The sequence below is a fragment of the Tursiops truncatus genome, chromosome 10 (assembly GCF_011762595.2).
Source record: "Tursiops truncatus isolate mTurTru1 chromosome 10, mTurTru1.mat.Y, whole genome shotgun sequence".
Taxonomy (NCBI): Eukaryota; Metazoa; Chordata; class Mammalia; order Artiodactyla; family Delphinidae; genus Tursiops; species Tursiops truncatus.
The window spans coordinates 54,938,452-54,955,766 of NC_047043.1; the positions used below are offsets into that span (position 1 = coordinate 54,938,452).

The following is a 17,315-nucleotide window of genomic DNA, read 5'->3' on the forward strand; positions in this document are numbered from 1 at the left end:
TTGTAATAGTCTTTATTTTAAAGTCTATTTTGTCTGATATGAGAATTGGTACTCCAGCTTTCTTTTGATTTCCATTTGCATGGAACAACTTTTTCCATCGCCTCACTTTCAGTCTGTATGTGTCCCTAGGTCTGAACTGGGTCTCCTGTAGACAGCATATATACAGGTCTTGTTTTTGTATCCATTCAGCCAGTCTGTGTCTTTTGGTTGGAGCATTTAATCCATTTAAATTTTAGGTAGTTATCGATATGTATGTTCCTGTTACCATTTTCTTAATTGTTTTGGGTTTGTTATTGTAGGTCTTTAACTTCTCTTGTGTTTCCTGCCTAGAGAAGTTCCTTTAGCAGTTGTTGTAAAGCTGGTTTGGTGGTGCTGAATTCTCTTAGCTTCTGCTTGTCTGTAAAGGTTTTAATTTCTCCATCAAATGTGAATGAGATCCTTGCTGGGTAGAGTAACCTTGGCTGTAGGATTTTCTCCTTCATCACTTTAAATATGTCCTGCCACTCCCTTCTGGCTTGCAGAATTTCTGCTGAAAGATCAGCTGTTAACCTTATGGGGATTCCCTTGTGTGTTATTTGTTCCTTTTCCGTTGCTGCTTTTAATATTTTTTCTTTGTATTTAATTTTTGATAGTTTGATTAATATGTGTCTTGGCGTGTTTCTCCTTGAGTTTATCCTGTATGGGACTCTCTGTCCTTCCTGGACTTGATTAACTATTTCCTTTCCCATATTAGGAAATTTTCAACTATAATCTCTTCAAATATTTTCTCAGTCCCTTTCTTTTTCTCTTCTTCTTCTGGTATCCCTATAATTCGAATGTTGGTGCGTTTAATGTTGTCCCAGAGGTCTCTGAGACTGTCCTCAGTTCTTTTCATTCTTTTTTCTTTATTCTGCTCTGCAGTAGTTATTTCCACTATTTTATCTTCCAGGTCACTTATGCATTCTTCTGCCTCAGTTATTCTGCTACTGATTCCTTCTGGAGAATTTGTAATTTCATTTATTGTGTTTTTCATCATTGTTTCTTTGCTCTTTAGTTCTTCTGGGTTCTTGTTAAACGTTTCTTGTATTTTCTCCATTCTCTTTCCAAGATTTTGGATCATCTTTACTATCATTATTCTGAATTCTTTTTCAGGTAGACTGCCTATTTCCCCTTCATTTGTGTGGTCTGGTGGGTTTTCCCCTTGCTCCTTCATCTGCTGTGTATTTCTCTGTCTTCTCATTTTGCTTAACTTACTGTGTTTGGGGTCTCCTTTCTGCAGGCTGCAGGTTCGTAATTCCCACTGTTTTTGGTGTCTGCCCCCAGTAGGTAAGGTTGGTTCAGTGGGTTGTGTAGGCTTCCTGGTGGAGGGGACTGGTGCCTGTGTTCTGGTGGATGAGGCTGGATCTTGTCTTTCTGGTGGGCAGGATCACGTCCAGTGGTGTGTTTTGGGGTGTCTGTGACCTTATTATGATTTTAAGCAGCCTCTCTGCTAATGGGTGGGGTTGTGTTCCTGTCTTGCTAGTTGTTTGGCATAGGGTGTCCAGCACTGTAGCTTGCTGGTTGTTGAATGGAGCTGGGTCTTAGCGTTGAGATGGAGATCTCTGAGAGAGCTTTCACCGTTTGATATTATGTGGGGTCAGGAGGTCTCTGGTGGACCTATGTCCTGAGCTCGGCTCTCCCACCTCAGAGGCATGGGCCTGACACCCGGCTGGAGCACCAAGGCTCTGTCAGCCACCCAGCTGGTCTTGCTAAAGCCTGGCTGCCTGCAGCAGCCTGACCAATGGAATATTCAAATTGGAAGTGTTGCCTTAGCGCTGGGTGTTGGAGGAGATCTCTTTTGCTCCTTACCAGAAATAAAAAAGGATGGACAGCTCCAGCCTGAGAGGCTTGTCTGCTCACCCGCTGGGGTGAATGGGGGCTGGGATGGTGGGTTTATTTTTATTTATTTGTTTGTTTAGATTCTTTAGTTTTCCTGCCATCCCAAAGGGGGCAGTCATCAGCATTTATGGAAGTGTTTTGATTTGTCTTCATGTTGGGAAAATACATGATTAGGGGTTGATGTAATGCACAGGAGGAGCATGTTACAGGAATAAGCTTATTCAAGTCATTTCTGATTTGTGTTGGTTTTTTTAAATGCAATATGATTTTTACTCATTTTAAAGCATCCGTAGCGCCAAGAGGACTGTTTGGGAGGAGCCTCCCTTGTCTCCACTTTGATAAGAAAATTGCTCCTCCTGGGACAGCTGACTTCCCACTGCCTGTGATGGGTACAGGGTTGTTCAAAGTGCACGCTCCAAATTCAGCACTCCTTAGCTTCGGAGGGGATTTTGGCTTTAACAGTTATGTGGTTCATCTGTCTCAAGCATTTGTTTTGACTCTAGCTCTTGCTTGCTTTACTTTTTTAAGCTTGGAAAGAAGAAACCCAGAATAGTCTGGGCCTTTACTTCCAAATGGGGGTTTAGACAAAAGTTTAAAAAGGCACTTGCTTTGTAGCACTTGCCTTGGAACCCCCATGTGTGCTGGTAATCACCTCTGTTCCCTCAGACTGCTGGTTGCCAGCCCCTATCCGGCAGGGCCTGTAAACCAGTGCCCCAGCCTTGCTAGGCTATTAGCCACGATTGGCATCTGTCCTGGCATCCCGTGTACTCCAGGTTCCTTAAAGGCCACATGCTCCATTCATTGGGTTTATGCTGCCCACCTGCTCAGGCTCAGTTTCTGTGGGTTCTTCGGGGGATGGGGAAGAGGGGACCTTGTCTGTGCGTTGTTTGGGGTTCCCCGCCTCAGGCCCCCTCTGGTTCATTCTTACATTGGCAGCTGGGAGATCCTGGGCAAGTGCTATAACTTCTCTGTGTTCCAGTTTCCTCCTTGTAAAATGGGCATAAAAAGAGGAGCTACCTGGCATGTAACAAGCTATTACTGAGTAGGGGCCATCTGTGGACTCCGTCTTTACAACCATCCACCCTGGCAGGCCAGCCCCAGTCCTATAAGGCAGGTGTTATGGCTTCATTTTTCAGGTGAGAAAATGGAGGCTTGTAGAAAGGGCAGCCTGTTTGTCGGATGACCCATAGCTGTTACATATCCGAGCAAATCAATTGGGACACCGATGCCAAAGCTTGTGCACTTTCTATGCTGCATACCGTGTGCTTTTCTGCATGCTGAGGAATTCCATGGGCCCTGTCCCAAAGGATTCCCGTCTAGGAATAGCACTGTTTTTTCTGGTGAGGCTCAGGCTGACTCATCCTTGAGTGGGGCCAATAAAGTATTTCCAGGGAATAAACTCTTTCTATTAGCTCACTGGGCCAGGTTATTGAGAACCCCTGCTCACCTTTGACTCCTCAGTTAATTAGAGAATTGGGATCAAGTGCTTCCAGAATTTCCCTGAATTCTCTATTAACTGAGTTAACACAGAGCTTATCAGCTCACGGGTCACACCTCACATGGCTGGAAAAAAGGAAGGGGGTCTTAGATGAATACCAAACTTCAGTCAGACATAGAACATGAAGGGTCATCTCAGTTTGACAAACACAGGAGGAAGTAGCAAACGGGAAGATAAACTTCACACTCTCCCTGGAGCCCAGCGTTAAGCCCTGACCAGATTTGCGGATTTGCTCCTCCCACAGGGCACTGCGTTGGTGGTCAGAGCAAGTTTGGCTCCAGAATAAAGTCGAATGCTGTGTAAATGGGAAGAAGGAGCCTGAAGGCCAAGGAGGCTCACTAACTTCATGATCTGATTTCTTCCTGCCAGCCACACTGCATAGTACAAGCAGGGCTGGAGCTTGGCTCCGCTGGCCAAACTCTCAGGGCCAGGACAGCCGAGGTATGTCTGGAAAAGAGAGGACCTTTGCCAAGGCAAGCATCTCCCATGCCAGGCAGACCGGCAAATAAGCTGCCTCTTGAAGTCCCTTCATCTGAATCCCCGAAGAGCCAAGGCTTGTTGAAGTACTAAGTGCAAACTAGGGAGCTACTGAGTGCCCGGTACTGAGAATATAGAGACGAACATGCAGAAACCAAGTAGGCTTTAATCTTGTGTTCTAAAAAAAAATGTTAATTGATGTTTTTCTGATCCTGAGAGTAATGTGTCTTAGTAAAACAAAAAATTTAGAAAATTTAAACTGAATTACTCAATCTCTGGGGAGAAACCTTGATAGCATTTTATGGAATTGGATGTGTCTGCTAGCCAAGGAAAAGTGGGACTGGGAAAATGGCCAGTTTTGTGAATCTTCTTAAAATAGGGTCCAGAATTTCATATTAAAATTTTTTCTTTTAAGTTTTGATTGGGACTTTACTTGAAAAATGAAACTAAAGATTATGAAAATAAGTTTATGTTATTCTACACGTAACAGCTCTTGTAATAATAATGGTCAAGGATACTTAGACCCAAGGCAAAAGTTTATTTGCTTTATTAGCATCTTTAAAATAGCAGTGCATTAATTTCTGAAATGAAAGAAGTAACTGAGTCCTGGGTAGGCAGCTTTTGGATGTGAATATTCCTATTATAAGGTAACATTCTTTGCTTCATAGTTTGCCTTTTTTTTTTTAGAACAATCACAGAAAGGTCGTTTTTATGATGGTACATTTTTCCCAAACACTTCTCTTGATCTTTTAAATTTGAAGCCTTATCTTCTCAAGCATCTTAAAGTGTTATCATCCAAGGATAATTTTGACTTCTTCAACAGTTGTTAACTGATCTAACTGCCAGATCCAGACTTAATCAGAGGCTTTGAGTGGTTTGAGCAGTTTCTGAGCATCACTTTCATTGATTTCATGAAAGCCTGCACCTTTGCAACAGGTTTTAGTAGATTTGCACTGCATATGAGTTGGATAATCAGATTCTACACTGTCTGGCAATCAGGGCCAAAGGGTAGACAGTCTATTCACTGGTCCACATTCCCCATCAGCTGAGAGCTGGTAATCATAAGTCTTGCAACAGTGCTGAAGGTAAGTTCTCCAAGCTAAAGTCAATGTAAGCAATGATTGAGGCACAGAAGGAATCAGAGCCACGGAGAAGCCTTGTCCCTAGAATCTCTCCCATGTACCTCCTGGTGGGGTACCACATGCCTGGCGGAGGTAAAAAGCACCGTTCCCCCACTAAATCACTATTCCTGATGCTGTCTAAAGCCAGGGCACAGCTAGTTTAGCTACATCACCCCAACATTCATCTTTTAAAGGTTCCCTGAGACTTCTCTGACTACAGGATGCCTGCCTGACTATGGAGTGGGGGTGGAGGTGCGCGGGGGTGGTACCTAGCTCCATAGTGACCCTGTTTTTTAAGGTTATGCCCCAGGCAGGATCTAAAACCAGAGCAAAGGGGGTGCTGATACTGCTTTGAGATTAAGTGCTCCCTGATGGGGGCAGCTATGCTGACTTTATAACCAGTAGTTAGAAAGTTTTTCCTTGGGTTAGTATGGATTTGAACAACATTCGTTAGCATGTGAGGGTTCCCCTCCCATTGCCTCTCCCCACCTGGGAACAAATGCCCAGTACTTTCCAGAAGCTCTCAGTGCCAGCAGCCTCATCTATAAAGAGTATTGTCTGAAGTCAGGTTCACCGGAGAAGAACCTGAGATGGGGATTCCTGGGCAAATGATTTACTGCAGAAATGCTCTTGGGAGAAAAGGAGTGAAGGGAACAGAATGGGGCAGAAGAGAGAGGCAAACAGGTATGTGCTCTCAGCCTAATCCCACGGGGGCTCTGGAACATGAGTTGCACAGCAAGCTGGTCTCACCTTGAGGCAAAGGGGCAGCCTTTTGCACCCATGTCAATCATAGGCTGCAGAGGAAGGGTGTTATAACCTCCCAGGCAAAGCAGCTCCCATTCAGCCAGGGACTGGAAGTCATCTAGTAAAGGGGTTCTGGGTGCAGATCTTGTGCCGTCCACACCAGCAGTCACAGTGTTTGCTGAAGCCCATGCTCTGGGGGCCTCTTTGCCTCATAGCTGCAGTGAAGGGTGGAAAACAGAATTAAAGCCTTTCAGTCAAGGGGACTTACATAGCCATGGGAGGGCTGTTCTGGTGCTGACAGGCGCAGAAGGGTGATCCATGACATTCTTCCCTGTTGCAGCGTCCGGGAGCGCGTGAGTCATGACCATATACTGAGCGCTTTCATTCCTACAGATGTCTTTGGTTTTCACTCTTTTTGCTTGTCCCCCACCCCAAGATCCAACCGGAATTCTGTCATTTCTATTAGACTGAGTAGGGTGGAAGAGAGATGTGGAATAATGCAATAAATGCTGGTTTAAATGTTATTTCCTCGCATTTTGGAATTAACAAAAATAAAGTAGTTCAGCAGTTCTCAGACAATCAAAAGCAGTCTTAGATCAAAGCTGAGTAAACGGAGGTCCCCTCAATTTCCAGAGTAAATTTTTAAAGCCTAGTGAGTCCTTCACATCCATGTAAAACCTGAAGAAGTCTTCGGGGTGATAAATCTTTGAGAACGGATAGACCTTTGACTTAAATTGAAAACCTCTGTCCTGGTTTGAAAGGGATTTCCAGTGAGATATTGAGCTTTGGAACTGGGTTGAGTAATATAATTTATGTATATCCTGGGATGCTCTTGAGAGTAATTACACCAGGACAACAGACATAAACCAAGACTGTCCCAGGGAGTTAAGGTCACCTAGGCTTGAGCTCACTGCCTCTAATGCCCACAGACCAGTTAGCTAGGATTTAGAGTAGCTTGTACTTGGGCCAATTGTGGATATTGTTTCTTGAGTGAGGAATTATAAGGAAGAGGATGGTGACAAGAGGCCACCAACAGTGAATCATTAGGACCAATCTTTGGGCCATGCAGTTCGTGAGACAGCATTTGAGAAATCATTCACTGGTTTTCCTTATTGAGATTGCCGCTGCATGTTCTCGAGATTCCAAGAGCAGCCCCTCACACTGCCCTGTAAATGTCTGTTTCTCTGCTGGAAGATGTCCCCCTTCTAAGCTGTGAGCTCTTCAAGGACAGGGACTAGTGTCATTCAGATCTGTGTCCTCAGTGCTGATCTTGGGAGGTGATGTGATGACTCAGCCACTCAATGGATGCTCAGGGTCCGTTCCAAGTCCTGTGCCTTGCCCATATTAGATATGCAAACTACCTACCACCCACGAGTGTTTGGGGCAAGATGGGTGAAGGAAGCCTTGGAAGAAGGGCTGAGGAAAGGTGTTCCTGACAGTGGGAAAAACTAGGCAAAAGTGTGGAAAGTGTGGAAATGAGACCAAGAAAAGGATATTTGTAGAATAGTGACATATGTGCTCAGAGAGGTAGGGGCCAAATGGATGCCAGTGTTAAGATTTTGAGCTTTATTATGTTCATAATGGAGAGAGGCATTTTAAGAAGATTCCTCAAGCAGCCTGTAGAATGGACGAAAAAAAAGGCAAACTCATAGCAGTGGCTCCCAAAGCATTGCACAGTGGAACACTTACCGTATCACCTACCATGAATTGAAAATGCTTATCTCAGGCCCCACAATCCCAGAGTATACTCAGACCACTGGGGCGTGGCCTGGGAATCTGTATTTTTAAGGCGATCCCAAACCAATTTTAATGCAGGAGGTCCCAAGCCCACATGAGGGATGCTGACTAAGGTCATGGAGAACAGTTAGAAAACTTAACAGTTACTGAGATCAGTTATCCCCATTGGATATCTAGATTGAATGCTGAAAGATAAGCTACAGTTCCCTTTTATATTTATATATCTCCTATGTTTTGTTTCCTTGTATTTCGGGTTGTTTGTGTTGCTGTTGCTTTGTTGCTATTTTCTAAATAAAGTTTTATTGATGTTTAGAAAACAGACAAAAGTACACAAATCATTAGGGGCCCAGCTCAGTGAATTTTCACAATGATCACACCTGAGAACATCCCCAGCACCCCGAGAACTCCCTTCCACTTGCCACCCGCCAATTATTATCTTGACTTCTAATCCCACAGATGAGTTATTTGTTTTTTGTCATTTCTACTTTTTGTGTTTGATAATGTTCATAATATATTAGTGTAACAGTATATGTGTATAACATGTAACTAAGTAGGTATGTTGTGGTAAGTGCTCACATTTTTTTTTTTTCTGATTAGACACACAACTTAAACTTTTTTTATTTCACCCATCTACCTGGAAGTGTGGGTCTGGGCTGAGGTGCAGGTCTTGGAAATTGGAGGAGGGAGCATGGGTGACATTTCAGAGCCAGAATCCACACAGGTTGCTTTCTTTTGGCTGCCGTTGTGTGTTGCAGAGTTGCCAAGGCCCTTGAGAAGATCAGGGCCTTGGTAGGGGAAGGAGGTAGGTTTTAGAGTCAGTCAAGAATGCCCTTGGGGGCTTCCCTGGTGGTGCGGTGATTGAGAGTCCGCCTGCCGATGCAGGGGACATGGGTTTGTGCCCCGGTCCGGGAAGATCCCACATGCCGCGGAGTGGCTAGGCCTGTGAGCCATGGCCGCTGAGCCTGCGCGTCCGGAGCCTGTGCTCTGCAACAGGAGAGGTCACAACAGTGAGAGGCCGGCGTACCCAAAAAAAAAAAGAATTAAAACAAAGAATGACCTTGAGGAAGTCACATGACCTCATTGAACTCCAGCACCCCAGCTTCTAGACATTCAGCCAGTGCTAGTTCTGTTCTGTGCCTTCTCCTTTTCCCATATCTGCAAACATTCTGTCTCCCCTCAGAAGTCTTGATTTGGTCTCAGTGGCTCGGAGAGGCCCTGTGGATTATGAAGAGCCTCCTGCTTTTCTTTGACTTTGGTTGTAAACTATGTGTGCAGGTGGTAAGATGGCAGCTGCCCACGGCCCCTTTCCTGGTTTTCTCGTGCCTGTCTGTAGAGTCCAGCCCAGGCCAGCTATGCTGGGAACCCTCTCCTTGCCCTTGCACCCACCCCCACCCTGGGAAGGCTTGCTGAGGGTGCAGCTCAGCCCTCATTGCTTCATGCTGTAGAAGGAATCCCTGTGTTTTCCTTGGTGCGATTTTCTTAGCGTTTATTTTTCCTCAACTAGTAAGGTTTTGAAAGGCAAGATTAGGGTGTGAGCCAGAAAGGCAACTTGGATGCCTTTTAATGCAAACCTAAGGAGGCATCCAGCTCACGTGTGGGCTGTCCCATTTCTCCAGGAGAGCACTAGGGATCAGAGCTAAAGGGCTGATTAAGAATGAAGAGTGTTCTTACTAATAAGAACCTGCTGTATAAAAAAAACAAAATAAAATACAAAAAAAAATACTTGCTTTAAAAAAAAATCACATTTTTAACTGTTTTTATCCCTACATCTTCCAAACTTTTTGACCCCAAAACCCTTTTTTAAAATGTAATACCCACAGAACTAATGTTTTACAGAACACAGTTAGGGAAACTCTGATATACAATAACAAACATGATAAAGAAAAAAAAAGAATGAAGAGTGGTTTTGTCCTCTGCACTGTCTTCCCAGAGAACCTCTGGCAAGTGTGGCGGTGGGGCGAGTGGGCAGTCAGAGGAGGATGGGGACTTGGCCTGTCAGAGGCTCCTCATTCCAGCACAGCCAACAGTGGCTGTTTTCTGAGAACTTCCCTATAGCAGGACCATGTCTGCTGAAGCCTGGATTTGCCTCCCTGGGGCTCCTCCACACACTTGTCCTGGTGCAGCCAGCCCATCTCTTGGTACTTTTTGTCTTTCAGGAGGAAATGGGCATTTCCTGTGAACTGCTGGAATCGGACTTCCTCAAATGCAGTGTGGGATTCCCTTTCATGAGGTCGAAGTCGAAGGTAAGGGGCAGGGACAGGGCACTTCCTTGGCAGCACCCCCGACCCTTCCCACCAGCCACTCATTCTGCAACTGCCTCCCCAAGGTTTCGTCCACACCCCACTGCAGCAGGGTGGCCAGCAAAGCCCTGCCTGGGCACAGCCAGCCCTGTCCATGGCCATCTCCAAGTCTGTTCCGGGGCGCCGTGGACATGTGGTCCTTCCCCTTGATCCATGTGACATACCACAGATGTGAGACACATGCCACGGCCTTTGTACTTTGTCAAGCACCATCTGGTTGGCCTCTTAACATTTTATTTTCTGGGACATCCCATGCCACTTTGAGTCCCTGGGACAACATAGGAGAAGATGTGGTCTGGGCTAGTGATCTACAGTCCTGGCTGTCGCCCCCCGGGAACTTAGAATTTTTGAAGAGTCCTCTTAAAATATAAATAATTGTATTGCACTTCATTTTTTCAGAAAAGTACAAGAAAGTACAGTCACTTTGGTATTTATAAGGAGCCAAATTTTCTAAGCTCAAACAATAATATGGTTTAGCATATTTGGAGATTCATGGAACATTCTAGTATGTGCCATCATTATAAAGAGATGCAAAGATGTAGAAGATATGATTTTTGGAGGTAAAACTAGACTCTAAAAGACCAGTTCTGCCTTTTTAAATGGAAGCTGTTTTCCCTGCTATGATTTGAAGGAAATTTTATATTCCTTTGTCTACCTTTTTTCCCTTCCTAAAAATAAAAAAAAGAAAGTTTAATCCTTTTATCCTGCCTATGTCATAGAATTGGATCATTTTAATCTCTAAGGCTTTTTGGTCTCAGTACATAGGAGCTGTTTTGCAAAGCAGTTGTGAGAATATTCTAGTAAGGAAGATTTGCTCATTTCTTAGCAAATCACTTGAATCCCTTCGCCTCATTGAACGTACCTGCTCCAAACTGTGGTGGCTCTTATATCTGTGATTCATCAGCCTTTTTTCTGGCTCTGATCCTCATTCTGTCCACATTCATCCCAGGAGAAGGGAAGCCCCAAGTGGTGGCTGCCCTCAGGAAAGCTGGCAGAATATGGGCCAAGTCCTGTGAGATTCCAGGTAGGGTGAGGATGCAGGAGGAGGACCCTGAATGCTGGGCATCATTGCCTGTAGTAAAATATGGCACTCAATGCACGCGCGCGCGCGCGCGCACACACACACACACACACACACACACACACACACATTTTATTGAAATCTTTTGAGCAACAGGAAATAGACTTAATTGAAACACTTTAAAAGTAGCCATTTTGGGCTTCCCTGGTGGCGCAGTGGTTGAGAGTCTGCCTGCCGATGCAGGGGACATGGGTTCGTGCCCCCGTCCGGGAAGATCCCACATGCCGCGGAGCGGCTGGGCCCGCGAGCCATGGCCGCTGAGCCTGCGCGTCCGGAGCCTGTGCTCTGCAACGGGACAGGCCACAGCAGTGAGAGGCCCGCGTACCGAAAAAAAGAAAAAGTAGACATTTTGTTGTAAAATCCAGCCTCCTTCCCTCAAACCTAAGGTGCGTCTTGCTAGTTTTAAAGATATTTTAAAAGGAAAACTTGTTGCAGATGGATCCAGGATCACTTCCCATAAAGAGAAAGTGAATAAATGAATACAATGAAAATAAAGTAACCTTGACTTCTGGGGCCTTAAATTTTGTTCATTCATTCTCTCTCAAAATAGTCACAGAGCCAACAGAAGTATGGATGTTGGATGTTGGATTTTTTTTCCATCTTGGCAATGTCACTGCCTTCCTCCACATGCAAAAGTGAAGGCCTGTAGCAAGGCTGGTCCTGGAGGCAGGGCTCTGGGGGTGAGTCCCTGGAGAAAGCCCCAGAAGCGGCCCAGCAGGGATGGGGCTCCCTCTATCCACAGCCTGGCTTGTCCTCCCCTGCCCTCAGACCCTGTGGGTCATCAGGCTCCAGACCACCTGCTAAGCCTCATGACCACACTATCTGCTTACTTCACTGGCCGTATGTTTCTGTCTCTCATGACCAGCCTGCCCAGTCCCTGACCTTCTGTTCTCCCAGGCCTCTGGCTCTCATTTTGGCTTTGTGCTCAAATCTTCTGCTTCTTACCTCACTTTGATCTTTAGAGGGTTTAATTCAGATCTCCTGCCAGTTCAGACTCTCTGCTGCAATGAGACCCTTGACTTTCCCTTCCTTTGGGTCCTCCAGCTCTATTTCCTGTCCTGTCTCCATGCCCCACCCTCACTGTAAGCTGACAGGTCTCACTGCAACAGAAATTTCTGTCTAGAAAGGGATGTCCAGCATCCACTCTAGTTGATGGTCCAAAGTCATGATCCAGTGTTAATTACTTTCAGGTAGCATTTAGTTCAGTAGAATCCAGTGTTGCAAAGTTAGACCATTGCCTAGAATTCTTCATAAAGGAATGAAATGACGTCATAAAGGAACAAATATTTAGATATTAAATAAGTCATAGACTCTCAGAACTTGATGGAATTTAAGGATCATTTTGTCCACCCTCTTCTTTTTTTATTGAAAAGCAAAGAGATCGAGTATCTTGGCCAAGATCACATAGTTTGTGGTAGGGCCTGGCTCTATAAGCCCTGCCCAAGGGGTCCTTCCTGATTCCCACACTTGCCCAGTGTGTATATGGTGAAAACCATTTGCTTGGAGCAGTGTTCCCCGAATCACAGGGTGCCCACCACTGGGAGTACCTGAGATGATTTTGGGTGGCTCATGAGATGATTTTAGGTGATACATGGACATAGCACTAAACCACGTTGACTCTAACAGAAATTTATTACCTTTTCAACACTCTTTCAATCCTAACTTTTTGTGGGAGAAATTCTGTGGTAGCTCTACAATATCTCTAACACCTCCCTATCAGTCGTTAATCTCCCTTTTATCAAAATAGAGCAGACCTTAGGCCCAGAGCCTTCAGCAGGCAACAGAATTCAACATCCCTTTGTTTCCATTATGTTTATTTTTATGATGACCTCCTCTTTATGGCAAGTGATCCTGGATTCCCATCTGTGATAGTGATACAAATTCTTCTCTTTAAAATAGTCTTTAAACAGCAAGAGTGAGGCAATAAAAATACAAAGTACATATCACAGGTGATATGATAAGCAGATGTGGCAAAAACTGGGATGATGGTGTGTGAGTGAAATTTAGGAAGTCCTGGTTTAAGAGTTCAAGTGTATCGCTTCCTAACGAAAACCTCAGTTGCTGAAAAGAACAGCGTGCCTCTCGCCAGAGTGGGCTCTGGGTTTTATTGCTAAAGTTGTATCTCTGGCCTGACCGTCAGAGAGAAATGCACACAGAATAAAGCTTGCCGTGCAAATGAGCATCCAGAGGTCATAAACTGCAGAAGATTGTAGTGTTTAAGTTTGGAATGCTGGCTGATGCCAAATGTCACTTTCTTTTCCCATAGTATGAATTCAGCGTGATCTTTGATACAAGCCACCTGTCTGGGGAAGAGGAAGTTCTTAGCTTCATCGTTACTGCTCAGAGGTAAGGGGGATTTAAATTTTTTCCAAAGATGAAAGATTTATGGGACCAAGAAAGGTCATGCCCTGGTCATGCTTTGATGATGATGCCCAAAACGCCGAGGAGGAAGGAACCGCTCAGTGATAAAGCCCCAAACTGCTGCATAGAATCGGGTCTCTCAAGGATGGTGCTTGTCTAGTTCCGCTTGTGCAGACACCAGCTCAGAGAGAGCTGGGAAGGACTAGGGGTTCATCCAGTCAGAGGTAAATGATTTTACAGCTGAGGAGAGACAGGCCTGGAGAGGTCAGGATTCCAGCCCAAGCTTATGTGGTTGGTTAGTTCACAAGTGTCCTCTGTGGTCAGTGGTTTCTCATGGATGTACCCCAGCGTCCCTTGATGCGAGGACATGACACCTGCAGCCTGAGGGCCCGGCCAAGCCTGTTGGTGGAGGCCCCCAAGAGATGGCCCTCAAGAGAGGGCTTGTCCTAGGAGCTGAGTGGACAGATAGGGAAGGGGACAGTGCAGTAGTGATGTCTTCCCTCAGGACTGTGCTCCTGCCTCTCTCTCTCCAGTAGAGCCAAGGGTGCTTGAGAGAGACTCTGGGGTCATGAGCTGCCTCCACAAGCCAGAATCCACAGGTGCATTGAAGTACCATCTGGGTAGCCCTTGGCCGATAGCTGGGCTGGAAGGAGAGGTACTTAGGTGGGTGAATAGGGAGATACAAGCTTTGACTGTATAGGTTGGATACCCAAGGCAACCTTTTTATTTGAATTTTTATTTGGAAATGATTTTAAACTTAACAGAAATGTTGCAAAGAATAGTGCAAGGAACTCCTGTATACCCTTTACCCAGATTCACTCAGTCTTGACGCTCTGCCTCATTTATTTTATCATTCTCTTTCTGTGTATGATTTTTTCCACTTAACCATCTGAAAGTAAGTTGCAGACATCATGCCTCTTTACCCATAAGTATCTTCATGTGTTTCCTAAGAATGAGGCCATTCTCTAAAATACCCCCAGTATAGTTATAAAATTCAGGAAAATTAACGCTGATACAATGCTATTATCTAATCTCTAGTCCATGTTCCAGTTGTCCCAAAAATGACTTTGTAGCCACTTTTTTACTGGTCCAGAGTCTGATCAAGGATCAGGCATTCAGTTATCATGTCTTATCTCTAGTTGCCTTAATCTCCAAAACAAACTTTCATGCCAAGGGATCTGAGTCTATCCCAGAGGTGGTCTGGAGATCTGAACCAAACACTGGGAAGCCCAAGGTCAGGCAAGGTCCACAGAAAAAAGGTGAGATAACAAAATCAGGAACCTCATAGCTAATGGAGGCCGGGAAAATGGAAGGCCAGACACTAGATGAGCAGACCATGAAACCAGGGGCTGCAGGTCAACCAGAGAAAGGCGATTGTGCAACCACAGGTTAGCATGTGGCCAAGACTGGAGACCCACTGAATCCGGGGTGCAGAGCGAGGCAAGGGGCTGAGCCTTGTAAAACTAAGGCCCCCACCCACATGGTCACCTCTGAAATGAGGGTGCTCAACCCAAGACTTCCTCCAAGGAGGACTGCACCCTCGGGCACTGAGAAGGAGCTCCTGGTCCCACATTCTGAAAGAGGAGGTCATCTCCCGGACTTTTCAGATGAGCCCCATCGTTCAAGATAACAGGTGCCGGCTCAGCCATCTATCTGACCCCCAGGTAGAGCAAGGGGTTCGGCTCTGGATTGCTCCTCTCAACCCCATTCATGTCCATCAAATGTAAAGCACTGAGCAGAAGCTGAGAGGGAGCCGGGATGAATGAATGAGAGAGTCTTCCATCTCAAACCTCATCAAGACAGGGTCAGTCTAGAGACAGAGGCAGACATGGCTCAGTGCAGGAAGTAGGGCAGAACAGCCCAGGGTAGGCACTGTCCCTCACTCATTCTACAAACCTTTGAGCACTTACTACAACCAGCCACTGTGCGAGACAAGGGCAGATACAGCAGGGACCAAAGTTGGTAAAAGCCCTTCTCTTGGGCTCCTATAGTTGCTTCAAGCCTCAAAGCAAATGCACAAATCCATAATCAAAGTGTCTCCTGTCCCATGAAATAATCAAAACTTGATTTCAAGTTAAGGCTTCCTCCCTTCTGCCAGGGCAAGGCTGCAGGAGGGAAGCCTTTCTCCGGGAATAGTCTAGCTTTCCTGCAGTGGTGCTTCTACTGGCCCTTTCCCCCTTTTCCTGAGAGCCCCCCAGGCTCACAGCAGGGATTGTGAGAGGTAAAAGGCAAACAGGAAAGGTCTTTCTTACCAGGCACTGCTGCAGGCACTCACTCAGTCTGGGTATGCAGAGCTGGCTCCTCCCCTTTGGGGACCCCCTCCGCCCTCCCACTACTGGGGAGGCTCACCTGTGCTTCCTCCCTTACCACATCTTCCAACCTCAGCCTCTAGGCGGCCAAAGATGCCTTCAGTTCCTGCTGCCCAGACTGTGCCCCGGGACAGGACCAAAGGTGACCCTACCCTGGCTCTTGCTTGTAGATCCCACTCAGGAATCTTTGCCCTGACAGTCTCTGGAAAGGTAGGTGATCCTTGTGGAGTCAGGAGGGGAAAGCCAGCAGCCCCCTCCCCTTACATTTCCTGGGCCTGCATCTGACTGTCCTGATCAAGGTCCCCTGAAGTTTAACTTAAAAGGCAGTCACCCTCCCCTGACCACAAACCATTTTCTCCAAAATCTGTCTCCAACAATCCTCCTTTCCCGACTCTGTTACATCCTTGACATTATAGTTTGGGTTGTTGCCACCAGACATAGTAAATCCTGGTTTAGTGCTTTCCTCTGAATTTTGGCATCTATTATGCCTCAGCCAAAACTTGCATTTTAACACCCTGTCGTACTCACCCCAGCCTGAGTGATTCTTGAATTTTCACAAAAACACCAATTAGTCAAAGGTTAGACTAAGATTCTTCCCAAGTGCTGAATCTTTCAACATCACCCTTGGTCCATTCTTGCCTCTTACTAATTAATGGCTTTGCCCCCAAAGCCTGAAGTCACTGGGCATTTGGGAGGTTCAGGTCAGGCCCCAACAAATACAACCCAACAGTAGACAGCAGCAGGACTGGTGGGGCAAACACTCAACGAGGCTTTGTTTTATTTTTTCACTGGAGTCCTTCCTCAGTCTCAATGTTATTTAAAACTCACAGAATTAAGATTAATTTTCCTTTGGGAACCACTGTGAAACTGGAAGTATACATTTTCAGAGCCCTTCAATCCACCACCACTGTAGCATATTTTTGCATTTAATGCTGCTTTCTCTATTTTTTTTTTTTTAGCATTTTCCTTAATATCTTAGAGCATGTTCTTTCTCCTAAAAATGAGAGCACAGCACGTCACAGTGGTTGTTTGACCCTCTTTACCTTGTGTTGTCATATCCAGCCTCCACTCCAAAGGTGATGACTTTCTGGCCTTTAGTTCAGCACTAGTGGGACTTAACAAACACTAATTATATCCTACATATTGCAATAGGACATGCAAACCAGATGGAAATAAGAACCACAGTGAATGTTAAAATACAGCCCAGCAATCCCCCAACTCCTGCACAACTTTCCAGTGCAGCATGGCTCCCGCTGTCTGTCAGGGTAGCACTGCCACAGGAATAATAGCATTTCAACACAGATGACAATTGTCTGAGCTTGCCAGCTTTGAAATCATGCAAGACGTGATTTTTTTTATTCACACTATTTTCAATATCACATCATTCACGTTTACATAAAGCATGGCTGTGATCTAATAGAAACGCAAAGCATAGAGAAGGTAGACTTTGTTCCCACTGCCAGAATCCAGAAGGGCTTCACTGGGGAGGTGGCATTTACACAGAGGAGTCTGGTTTTGGGCTGAAGAAGCCTAGGCACAGTGGTGAGGATGTGCATGGCACAGCCTACTCTGTCACACCCATGTGACTGGTGGGCATTGAAGTGCATTGGGGATTCCTGACCATCTCAGAGGAAGGGTGGGGGACATACAAGGGCAGTAGAAGGAAGATGAGGCTGAAAGAGGAGATTGGGCTGGTCCACGGAGGGCCTTGAAAGCCTCAACTGCATTCCCCAGGCAGTGGGGAGCCACTGAAAGTTTTTGAAGAGGGGAGTGATACAATGCAATGGCTTGCCCACAGAGCACAAGACTGTTGGATTTAATAAAGGGGGG

The 17,315-nt window shown here is 45.7% G+C and overlaps 1 protein-coding gene across 3 annotated transcripts in view; it reads left to right on the forward strand.

The window, feature by feature from the left end:
* The window catches only part of ITGA9 (integrin subunit alpha 9), a 352,532-nt gene that overhangs the window by 260,559 nt on the left and 74,658 nt on the right, over positions 1-17,315 (forward strand). For all 3 annotated transcript variants that reach the window (XR_004528480.2, XM_033864555.2, XM_033864554.2), the window contains exons 19-20: positions 9,591-9,677; positions 13,082-13,161. Coding sequence is in view for 2 of the 3 variants with exons in the window: in XM_033864555.2 (XP_033720446.1) it covers positions 9,591-9,677; positions 13,082-13,161 (167 nt within the window). In the remaining variant the exon portion in view is untranslated. The remainder of the gene's footprint in view (positions 1-9,590; positions 9,678-13,081; positions 13,162-17,315) is intronic.